The following is a 12,506-nucleotide window of genomic DNA, read 5'->3' on the forward strand; positions in this document are numbered from 1 at the left end:
GCACGTTACATTTACTTAAACTCTCTTGCTGCCTAATAAATAAAATGAATAATTATTGCACAAATCATATTGAAGCAATCTGTGCACCTCTGCATTACAGTCTGTTCAAACTCTGCTCAGCTGCTGATATTCTGCAGCCACTGTAGCCTTATTATAAAAAGCAAAATAACTTTCAGGGAAAGGAAAAAATAGCATACAATTTAGTAAAACACTAAATAAGACAGCAATACAATGATTTGCTTGTCCACAGCCTTAGACGATGATCTAGTCCCTTGCATTTGGAGATAAAGGTATTGGGAACGACAGCACGAAACAGGGCAAGATAATTCCTGAAGAAAGCAGTAGAAATACAAGATTAATTAATAGCTCAAACAACAAATTTGTCCCAATCAAAACTGGAAAAACAAAAATAATATACCAGAACTAAAGTGGAAGAAAAAAAGAAATCGGAATGTTAACACTTTTGTTACTGAAACCTGTTAATAGAGCCTTCCACGTTTGTACAATGTTCAGATTTCAGATCTGTGGGCCAAAAAGCAAAAAGAAAATGGTAAGGCCAACCTATGTGGTATCTATATTGGTTCCTGGTGGTGAAGAACCATAGCTGCATGTAAAAGGGGAAAAACCCAGACAGACTTTTGAAGAATTGTAGCTTCCATAACTGTGCACCATTTAGATTTGCGAGTGCGAGTGCACTAAAGGGTTAGCCAACAAATGTGGTATTTGGAGACTGCAAAAGAGGTCAAATATATCTGAAAGGCAAAACCAAGAGCAGTACTAGTTTTGTATCACTCTGTGTGGGGTCTGCATGTTCCTCCCACAGCTATGTAGCTACCCTCCCACTTTCTCAATTATCCTATAACCATGTATGATGTGTAAATGAATGCGTGGGTGCCCACAGGATGGTTGGGCATCCTATCCAGGACATGGGGCCCACCCTTGTGATAGGCTCCAACACCATAAAATTTCATAAAATGGATAAATGGGATAGCCCTGGAATAAATATCACACTCCTTACCTTGGTGATCGCAACCTCACAGTTCAAAGTGCTAACACTGGATTGTGCAGCAATGTGCAAAGCATATTCTGAGCCTTCCTATTTGCAGTCAGAGTCATACACAGAATGCTGGCCCCCACTCAGATGAGTTATGCAACAGTGCCTCATCACGTCAATTCTATATGCCTTCCATATGTCATATTGTCAAGGTGTGTAGTGCTTGAATAAATGTATTAGGTGCAGATTAGGCATGCACATGGCCCATGAAATGCAAATGAGAAAACTATTTAGGCAGTCAATGTGCAAATATCCTGGAGACTTATTAAAAGCAATGACCTCCGTGGCTATATTCAAAGATGAATTGTTTTCCAAAGTTAATGCAACTGGAACTTATCTGAAGCTGTAAGCCACACAATTAGTTTTGCTATTAAAAGGAAGCACAAAGATTCACATTTCAATCGAATATTCATTATTTTATAAACTACTTCAATATGGTGAGCAGCACAGTGGCACAGTGGGTTAATTAAAGGCTTGGAGAGAATGTGGAATCTTCATGTTGGGATTCCACACAAACTGGGGGGCGATGGTAGCAAAGGCAGAAACTACCATCAATTCCAGGCCTGAAGCAGCAGGAATTTAAAAGGAAACATAAGGAAATACAGCGCATATAAAAAAAAAACACACTTGAAACAAAACCTTGAAGGCTTCCCTTTGAACTCCCAACCTACTACAAGAGATAATTTGAAAGTTAAACTTGCTCTGAGGGGATGTTGGGTCGTTTAATCCAGGCATGGTTGATGTGAACTTGTACCGTCATTAGCTGACTTTGGGAATTCCCAATGGGACAGTGCACAACTCCTAGCCAGGGTTTGCTGGGTAAATGCGAAGTCAAGCAGGACTGTCTTGCAAATAATTATCCCCATAAGCTGTCAGGCACCCACAAGCTGAAAGTATCCCCTTTACTTATTGGGTTATTCCTGTCCGACACTTCAGCTCTGCTGTTTATGCGATGGATTTACAAGGTGATAGGAGGCGGATGACCCAACTCTCTCATGCTGGTGTTACATCAGCTACCTGTGGCGACTATCCCACTAGGATTTCCAAATCGGAGGATATGGAAAGACAAACGTCTGGCAATTCCAAATTGCAAAAGCGGGAAAAAAAGAAGAAATCCCTGTAGGGATTGCTTGAACTCTGGATGAAAAACCCACACCTTGGTTGATTATGCAAGCAAATGTGTATACAGTACTATTCGGACTTAAAATACTTTTCACAACCATTACATCTGCCCAAACTGTAACACAAAAGAATATCAGGAACATCCCTGTGCCACAGAAAGAAAATAAGGACCACTCTGTCTCTGAAGTGTTGATTTTTACCAGGATCTGAATTAATTTCAGGTTTCATTTTGCACTGAACCTACTGGAAAGACCACTGGATCCGATTAACAGACATATTACTGTGCAACAGTTCTCAAGCAATCAAGACCCTTGAGTAGTATCCATTCAGACTTCAAAGGCTAATGACAAAGAGCTGACTTGTTTCCTAGATACATATTTATGTCAATAACACTAGACCATATTCTACTTGACTAGACAATTCAGGCTAGATACTCAAAATAAGAAATCAAAGGTTCCTTTTGTCATGAGGTAAGGTGCAAAGTACCTTGCTATCTTGACTTACAAGAAAACACAGAATAAACCTTTGATGGGGCTTTTTTAATTAAACCTTTGGTACCAGAGGGAAGACATAAAAGAGGTCCCCTCATCAAAAAAAATAAATGAGAAAAGTTCAGAAACAGAGGTGCATAATTCAACCTGCTGATTGTTAACCAAAGGAAAAAAAAACTGTCAAGAGAGAAGTCACTTGAGGGATAGTTAGAAAAATATAGGTGGGTGGTGTGTTTGCTTACAAGCACAATGCATTCAATGTCTGTTTGAATTCCAGTAATTGGAACAGGACAAACATGCAAACCTTTAATCTTTAAGATGCCTAGGATGAAAGTTTTTGAATTTCCTCCAACAGAAGTGCAGACAATTTCTTAACTTTCACTTGAATGCCAACATGTCACAAGATTTTGCGCAGGAATATCTCAACTCTTCTTCCACACAAGAGTGCCTGTAAATAAGCTGAGTACAGGAAAAGTCAGAAACCAATTCCAAGTGCTTCTCTTCCCAGAATGTGCATGTTTCACAATGTTTCCTCCTCTGCAGGGGAAAAACTGCAGTTATTTCTCTAAGTCTTGTGTGTGAAGACTCCACTTCCGAGGTACTTTTATCATTAAATTTTCGTTCACAATATTTTAGAAATTAAGAGTTCAATTGTTACAAATTAAAAAAGCATATAGAAAATAGAAAACAGAAAAATCATGCCTCCAAGGCAAAACAGATTAAATTTATCCCATTAGTCAAGCTAATCATCTCATATGATCTCCTTTTCACTTGACTTATACTGTGTGATAGTGGTATAATGAGAAGTCAAACCTTAAAGACAAACTAATATTTACTTACTAATCATAATTAAACATATAAACTACCATTTAGAACTTATCATTTATAATTCCTGAGTCCAGGCCTCTATAAATACAAACACGCTTCACAAAAAAGGACAACACTTAGTTCAAATAAAGACAAAGCCATTTAGGATGGTGAAACTGGTTTCAATAGAACAAAAGGCCCTCAACGAGACAGTCTGCTTTCGAAAAGGCTAAATTATGAGAGCTGATTCTCTCCACCAACATCACAAGAGAGACAGGCTCAGCCTCACAGACGCTAGGAGGAAATATCAGATATTAAAGCTCAGTCCTTTGCCCCTGAATTCACTTCTTGTCAGTTCAGAACTCAATAACACCCGTTTAATTCCCGTCACAAAGTATGTGCACATCAGGGGAGCTTTGGTCTGTATGAAGGAGGAACTAATTTGCAATGTCTTATTTCTTTCAGCAGCAGAGGATAAGAACAAGAGTTAGGGACTCCTTCTAGCAAGCGGGTCTTCCTATTTCAGAAGAGGTCTCGTCGTGTTGTTTTGCATCAGTGTAGTGATCAGAGAACACTAAACAACTCCCACCCAGACCTGTGTCTGGTCTACAACTTGCATATCTGCTGGAGTACTGGAGACACTACGCATCGGGCCTGTCCATGCCATCTGTCTTTAACCCTGGTTAGTGGCCTACATTGGCTGAAAGGTACAGAAACTTTCAATGTCATAATCCACACTGGTATAACCAGTATACCCCATCATACAATAATATACGTACTCCCTGTAAACAGTGTTGCTTCTAAGCCAATACGGCAATAGGAATGGCCCCATGTGGTTTGTTTCCTTGTGTTGGAATTGAAATCTGATATGGTGCAGGCAAACTTTTTAAACATAAAAGACCACAATTTCATGTTCAGTCACATGGGGGGGGCACACAACGGTGTAAAACCTTTCCTGCTACAATCTAATCCTCATGCTTTGATTTGATTCGCACAGGGAAGTCTGCAGAGCAGAAAAAAAATACCACTGTCAAGACTGACAACCGTTATTTCAGTCAGTTCTCTATAAACCCATGAAACAGCTGAATACTCCAGTAACCTGAACTAAAAAGGAAACCCTCAAAATAAGATGTTGTATTTCATTATGTGAACGATGTGGCAATCAAGAGATTGATACAGGATTCTTGGATGCAGGATTTTACTCTTGTCAAAGACCTAATTTATATTCTTGCAATTGATTTATCACATTCATCACTTCAAGAAACCAAGGGCAGCATCACTTAAAATCTATATATCTGTGTCCCTTGGATGGATATACATAAGCTAGAACCCTCTAAAATTACTGTATACTGACTTCTAAAGCTGCAGAGAAACTAGAATTTCAGAAATTGTATCCACTCATCCATTTTCAGGATCCGGCATCATCCCATTCAGGGATGCAGGATACTGGTCCCAGCAGGTGGAGATGGAACCTGTCCCAGCTAGCTGCGACACACCCTGGAAGGGACACCAGTCCATCGCAGGTCATAAACAGACATACAACCACTCACACTCATCCCAGGGCCAAATTCTCCTACCAGTGTCTCTATGGACTGTGGAAGGTGCTTTAGAACACCTGAAAAAACCCACATGAACATGGGAAGAACATGGGAGCTCTATTTTCCATAAACATGTAAAATCCAGAATTATTCCCTTAGAATCTCAACAACAAAATCTTAACAGAACTCATTTCTTAATACAATGAATCCACCTCAGTATTAAATCTCCCTCCTTAAATACAAACGCACAGGTGAATGATATCAAATAGCCCAATTCTAAACAAACGCATCACTAGAGACATGTTTTCAGTCATCTTACTCACAGTCCCAAACTGCATTAGGATATATTTTTGTTTAAAGCAAGGCAACAAGAGTTAAAACAATATTCATTACAAATTCTGACAAGAGTTATTTAAATAATACTCATAGGCTCTATCGTCTCAGTAGAAAACAATATAATATCAAAAATCTTAGCACAGACCTTGCATTTGGGAGGAAGACATGAATATGTTTAATGATCGCAAATTCATTTGGGGTGGTTAATTTGGATCTTCCTAGATTAAGACACTACTTTTACTTAAGGAGGCTAGCAATCGATTTGGACCATTAAAGGCGTTAAAGAATTTCACCTCCAAAAAGTATTGTCACGATTAACTTGCTTAGTATGTGAAAAACAATAAGCGCTGGAAGCACAAAAGGAATACAAAGCAATGTCAGATTTTAATAGGCAGGTAAAGAGCTCCACCTACTGCTACTCACAGTAAAATTCCAAACATACACTGCTCTCCATGCATCTTTTACTAAAACTGCAATGTATTTTAATTTCACCATTTCATAACCTAGGTGTTACAAGCAAGCATAATTAGCTATTTCTTTAGGCTTTCATTTGGATAACCCATGCTCATTTTTTACACCACGTTATCCTGAACAAGATATCCATCACAGAATCAAAACGGATCTTTTCTGCACAAGAAAGCCAAAATACAATGCTGGCAATTGGGTACATGCCTGTCTATGACTCAATTTGTCTTGAACTTGACACTCAGCTTTCAACACACCTCTGAAAAAGCAGTTCTCTTTTTGTGCCCGGATTTATACTATGTTCCTACAGAAAACATACCTTTACAAACAAGGAATATCTGCTTCCAGGAGAATTTCAAAAGGATATATGGAAATGGGTCTGTGGTGCTATCTGCACAGAGTTTGTATGGTCTCCTCGTGTTTGTGGGTTTCTTCCAGATGCTCCCATATCCTCTCACAGTCCAGAGACATGCTAGTAGGTTAACTGGCTTCTGGGATAACTGGCCCATGTTTCTATTTGTGTGCGTCTTGCAATGGACTGGCAAGTCCATGGTGTCCATGGTCTATCCTGCCTTGTGTCTCAAGACCCCTGTGACCTTGTATTGGATAAAGCTCAGCAAATTCTTGGGTGGATAAAATGTCCAAAGTTCTGGTTTCTTTGCAACTTTAGAATTTCTAAGTCAGTTTACAATAATTTTAGATTACTCTTGCCTATAAAACTACAGAAATTGAAGGGATATATGTAAGCAAGATACAGCATCAGTAGTCACCTAATGTGATGATCAAATGGCTCTGTACATTAGCTTGGAAAGTTACTTAATGAGATTGAGACGATTAAAAAAAAAAGTCATGAACCACCTCTGCAAATAACATGGTAAAACAGGGTTCCTACAGAAAATATAATAGCTGTCTGACCGCCATGTTGTTTGCACAATTTGAACCACTGTTATCTTGTGAAATAACTTGAAATGTGTAGGACTGCTGTTTGAATCAAGATGGCTGCATAACTACCATTTTGCTCTCAATCATTATATCACCTCTCTGGTGGGAAAAACTACTACTCATGTGTTGTGGTGGCATTTTCCACAATCACCAACAGATCAGTACCAATGAGCTCCAGTTTGTGGATTCTCTTTTCCAGCTAGATTACTGTCATTTTGCTCAATTTGCTAAATTAATGATTACTGGTCCTACTTTAACACCTCCAAAACTGCTTGCAATTTCCCAATTTTACCATGTAACAAAGGATATTTAAATATTTTGGAATCCAAACAGTGGTCTGCTCAATTCTGAGAGGACTAGAGAATCAAAGCACGTGTGCACCTACACTACAAAAAGTTGCCAGGAGTCCATCCTGTCACACTGTAAATGCAGATGAAGAATCCTACTCATCTCTTTTCATATGCCTCTACATCATTGCTGGGACATTTACATTACTTCTAAAGCTTCTCTGGCGATTTAGACAACCGCACCACTTGGTAGCTCATATTTGTACTTTTACATTACGATGCAAAGCTACAGTACAAACTACAAAACACTATAAATGCCCAGCCTGCCTACTATGCAACCATCATTTGTACCCAGAAAAGTTTGCATTCATGGAAGGACATGGTATTCAAATGCACAAAGGTCCACATACAATGTATCCACTATCCCTGTCCATGACATGATGTCACATGCATGTCTCCCAATTGTCTTGGCTCCATTGTGCGATTTTTCTGTAACAGGCTAGACTTATAAACTCTCTGCATCTCAAAATCATCATAAAAATGAAACTGAATGTGTTAAACCAATAGCCCAAACTGTGACATTAAGTATTGCATTAATTCACACACAGACACCCCCGATAGTAGTGACTCTAATTTATTTTTCACCTCTTAGCTGGAATAGGCAAAATCCTATTTTAAATGTGATAAGTGGACACTCAGCATCATAAGAACATAAGGTTACAAATGAGACGAGTACATTCAGCTCCTCCAGCACTTTTGGCAGTTAGTAGCTAATAAGGGATAAAAAGCTTTAAGTGGTGAATGCTCAAATTGGAATGACATAATTAGTGGAGTGCTACACAAAAATGCACTAGGACCCGTGCTTTTCCTAATCTATATCAATGACCTAGATTCCGACACAGTTCATTAACAAGTAACATTTGCATACAGTACTAAATTAGGAGCACTGGCAAACACTGTAGAAGCAGCAAATTAAAATTAAAAAGACTTAGACAAAAGTCAAGACTCAGCAAAAACCTAGTAGATGACATTTAATGTAAATGAGAGCAGAGTTTTGCATTCAGGTAATAAAAATAAATAAATTCCAAATGGGAAACAATGAAACAAAAGAGGCTACTTATAAAAACAGAACGACCATGTTTACAGTGACCATTTATATCATCTGTACAACATGGCAAAACAATTAAGTTGGCAAAGAAAATGCAAGGATATACAATTAAAAGCACGGAATTCCTATAAAGGGATGAAAAGATATGACTCATTTTAGAATATTGCACACAATGTTGGTCACCATATTGAAAAGTTGCTTTGGAATCATTCTGAAGCTAAAGAAAAGGTTCTGTCTCATCAGCCACAAGACAGGTTGAAGAAGCTGTGCCTTTTTGTTCCTGAACAGAGAAGATTAAAAGGAAATATGATATAAATATTCAAAGTCCCTACAGGTATTGACAAAAAACAACCCACCAGACCTCTTCAGAAAGACAGGTGAAACACATACCAGGGGACGTACGTGGAAACTATTGGGAAGCGCATTAAAAACTGAAATCTTTATTCAAAAGGTTGTGGGCTCAAACTAGCCAGTCATACTGAAACCCATACCTTGGCTTCTTTAAGATACAGCTACTGCAAATTTGATCCTAATATCAATAAGCTATTAACTACCAAACAGGCTAGATGGCCTCCTGTCATTTTTAGTCCTGGTAGATCCAAGGATGTCTGAAAAGAAGCCGGGTGACTTAATTCAACAATGTTGTAATTTCTGAACACAAGAGACCGGCAAGAAGAGCTTATGTAAATCTTTTACAACGGAGATTGAATTAATTATTTAAAAAAAAACTTCCAAACACAGGGCATCAGCATGGTTTTCTAACTTTCATTAAAGGAGATTTAAAGCTCTATTATTAGGTCTGTTACGGTGTTGCTAACGAAGACTTCTTATACTTCTACGTATATGAAGAACCATTGTGGACAACCTTTAAAGTGTTCGATCACAGAAAGAAACCAGATAGAAAGCCTGACAGTTAAAGTTTACAGACTACTTAATGCGTACGTAATATCTAGTGTAGAAACATTCTGAAATGGGTACAAGAGCTCTGTACTTTCAAGTGATGCTTTAAAAAGTACAGGAAGCAGTCCCCTCTCCCCGGAACTCCCATCACCCCTTGCATGTATCTATACATGCATCTCTGCAAATGAATGGCTGATATTTAAATATTTCAAATACAGTAATATTACTTGTTCGCACCAACCACAACTGGATTAAACACAGCGCAGTGCAATGCTTTGAATCCCAGCCGGTGTGATTATTACTAACGATATTATCATCTCCATACAATCTCCATGATAAAGAGATTTTGTTTTGCTTCGAACAAAGTAAAACCAGTCTTCAAAAAGTTAGTCATAGTCCATCGACAGTTTGTCCGATTTTCGATGACTAGACATGTTCCGACTGACGGGTATTGAATTAAAAAGCACACCAAATGAGCTTAACAACACCATCATCCTTTCCTCTGCCCTATACGGGATACTGTACTGCCCATGTGTGTTAGCGCCAAGAGAGTCGCCTAGGCTGGGTGTGTGGTTCACACCACCCGGCTCCCCCGATCGCTGCGACTTACCAGCCCTTCAATTTGAATCATCTTAACAGGAGAGTCCAGCATGTTGCCCGTAGTCGAAGCTACTGCTGGAGCAGAAGCGGTGCTTGCTGGTGCGGCCGACTCCTTGCGCGCTGCCATGTTGCCTGATTACTCTTTCAGAAAGGAAGAAACCGAACTCCGCTCTGCCGGATGCCGGATATAACGCAGTGGTGTAACGCTGTATGGTGCTCGGACAGAAACGAGTAACAACAGCCTTGTGTAACAGTCTTTGTAACAGCGCCATGCGCGTCAGTCTCTTGATCATGTACTATTTCACTTGAAAGTCTGAAAGTCTGTACAATCGCAGTTTGTACAAGGCAATGTGTTGCAATTATCCTTTTTTTTTAGATAGATCATTATTGTAATCAGTGCAATATTATATTGAGGTCTTCTTTACTTTGTAATTTAAAACAGCATCCGTTTATAATTTCGGTATTTAATGTTAATTTATAATTTCAGCCTTCTTTAATCCTAATTTCTCCAGAACATTTAATTAACGAGAACATGTATTTTAATCCTTCAGTGCACGTCTAGAAGTTTGTGTTTCTGGAGGGAAGAATGTGGGTAAAACACACCGGAAGCACGTGTTTGGGCAGTCCATGCGTTTCCTTGCTGGGTAGAAGTAGAGAAAACATTAGTTTTTAATAATTGGTAATTCATTTAATAGTGAAACTGTTTAAATAGCATTTAAAATCATATTTATTAAAGACGAGCATTTCTATGAGATGCCCAGCAAAACATAAATGCTGTTTTTTTTTCTTTCTGTTAACTGGTTTCTTTTGTCTAGAAGATGAAGATCAAGCGCCAGAAACACGCCAAGAAACACATAAGTTTTTTTAAATACAACTTCGGTTTACGGGAACCCTTTCAAATATTGATAGATGGCACATTTTGCCAAGCCGCTCTGAAGAATAAAATCCAGATTAAAGAGCAAATGCCGAAATATCTAATGGGAGAGGTGCAACTGTGTACTACGAAGTAAGTTTGGTTCGCTCTTGATTCAGTTTAGGATGTTCTTGCATTTTTGGTCGTCTTCTCGCTGATTAGAGTTGCATTTGCAAAAATCTTGTAGAAACAACTAGTGTTAATCCAGAAGATGGTTTAACACAGGAGAATTGTAATTTGTGTATAGTACATTCTGTATTGAACAGCGATTATCTCATACTCTTTCTACAGCTGTGCTTTAAAAGAACTTGAATCTCTTGGGAAGGAGCTGTACGGAGCAAAACTAATCTTGCAGAGGTTTCAGATTCGCAAATGTGACCATATGAAGGATCCAATTGCTGCATCGCTGTGCCTCAAATCTATGCTTGGAGACAGTAACCCTCACCACTACTTCGTTGCTACACAGGTAAATAACTACCAGTGATCTTGATGATGTGGGTTTGTCTGCGTTCACTCGATAACATGCATTTTACGTTTTGTGTTGAAAACAGTCTTGTAAATCTAGTGTTCAAGTAAACGATTCAGGTAACCATGTGAATTATGAAACTGCTGTCCTTTCATATCACTACTTAGTTGTACTCATGTAAGTAGGGTGTCTTGTGTGTGGTAGAATATTCATAAGTGTACTCATTTTCATAAATGCAATATTGTTCTAACATTCTTCTGTACCAGAGTGTGTTTGAATTAATCCTGCTTGGTTACATGTGGTTAGTTGTGGGTTTGTGTCTCTTTTGGTTTACTTTGCTTGTTGGAACAGAATGTTTTCAGAATCCAAGTCGGAAACTACAATAAAATTAGAGAATGCCGAGGACAGCAATACTACAATGCTACTTGCTAACCCAGAATATGGCTTTCCGTCCCTCCAATCCGCAGGACCAAGACCTGACCGCTTCTGTGAAGAACATTCCGGGAGTCCCGCTGATGTTCATCATCCAGAACACGATGGTGTTGGACAAGCCTTCTCCGAAGTCGCAGGCTCACGTCCAGGCGAGGCAAGCTGGTCAGCTGGTGACGGTCGAGCAGCAGCAGAGCATCCGGGCTCTGAAGGAGCAGCAGGGGCTGCAGGAAAGCACAGAGCGCAGAGGCAAGAAGCGCAAGAGGAAGGGAGCCCCCAACCCCCTCAGCTGTCTAAAGAAAAAGAAAAAAGCAGCTGCACCGCCACCGAAGGCGGCCGAGGGCCAGAGGAAACGGAGCCGTCACCGAAAACATAAAGCGACGATACGCTCACCTCCTGTGTGCGTTACACCGGCTTCCGCAGCTGTTAAAGAATAAGACATTCGTGCTGTACAGGTGATCATGCTAATCCTGCATCGCCTGGTTCCATTTACATTCACAGGACAAATAAGGCCACAGTAGAACGGAATTCTCAAAAATGCACCAAATAAAAACTTATTTTTTTAAGAGTTGTTCGATGTGAATCAGTCAGCAACACTTTGCTGATGCCAAGTTGTTTTACTTAAAATGACTATTCTCCAGTATTTACTGGTCCACAGCAGCAGTTTTGTACTGAAAATCTTTGCTTATAGCAACCCATTCTTTCATTCAATATATGAAAAGCAAAATGCGACCTGAACTACAAGCTTGGCATTGAAATAAACTGGTTACCAGCAATTCAACGTCCTACTTATTTATAGTGAAATGCTTTTTCTGTATACTTTAAATCCTCCGAGTCATATTGGAGGTATGTTTCAAAAGAATAATACTTTCTGCATGCTAACTAGCGCTACGATAAGCAGGTGCAAGTTGTAAATTAGCTCATTGAGCTAATACGATTTGCCAGCTTCATGGTACTGCAGTTTCTCTCAAAGGTGTCCGAGTAGCACAATGAAAATGTTCACTTTGAGCTTGGCTCTACACAATAAGACCAAAGCTACAAAGAAAAG

The 12,506-nt window shown here is 39.3% G+C and overlaps 2 protein-coding genes across 2 annotated transcripts in view; one reads left to right on the forward strand and one right to left on the reverse strand.

Annotated features, from left to right (window-relative positions):
• Window positions 1-9,818, reverse strand: part of eif3hb (eukaryotic translation initiation factor 3, subunit H, b) — a 154,420-nt gene extending 144,602 nt beyond the window's left edge. Inside the window, exon 1 of the mRNA XM_006635569.3 lies at window positions 9,661-9,818. Within this exon, the coding sequence (XP_006635632.2) occupies window positions 9,661-9,777 (117 nt within the window). The 5' untranslated portion in view covers window positions 9,778-9,818. The remainder of the gene's footprint in view (window positions 1-9,660) is intronic.
• Window positions 9,819-10,229: 411 nt separating this feature from the next.
• Window positions 10,230-12,024, forward strand: utp23 (UTP23 small subunit processome component). Its single transcript, XM_006635644.3, has 3 exons — window positions 10,230-10,656; window positions 10,855-11,029; window positions 11,497-12,024. Exons 1-3 carry the CDS (start codon window positions 10,469-10,471, stop codon window positions 11,893-11,895), a joined length of 762 nt encoding a protein of 253 aa, XP_006635707.1. The 5' UTR covers window positions 10,230-10,468; the 3' UTR covers window positions 11,896-12,024.
• Window positions 12,025-12,506: the final 482 nt, after the last annotated feature.

This window comes from Lepisosteus oculatus, chromosome 10, assembly GCF_040954835.1.
Source record: "Lepisosteus oculatus isolate fLepOcu1 chromosome 10, fLepOcu1.hap2, whole genome shotgun sequence".
NCBI lineage: Eukaryota > Metazoa > Chordata > Actinopteri > Semionotiformes > Lepisosteidae > Lepisosteus > Lepisosteus oculatus.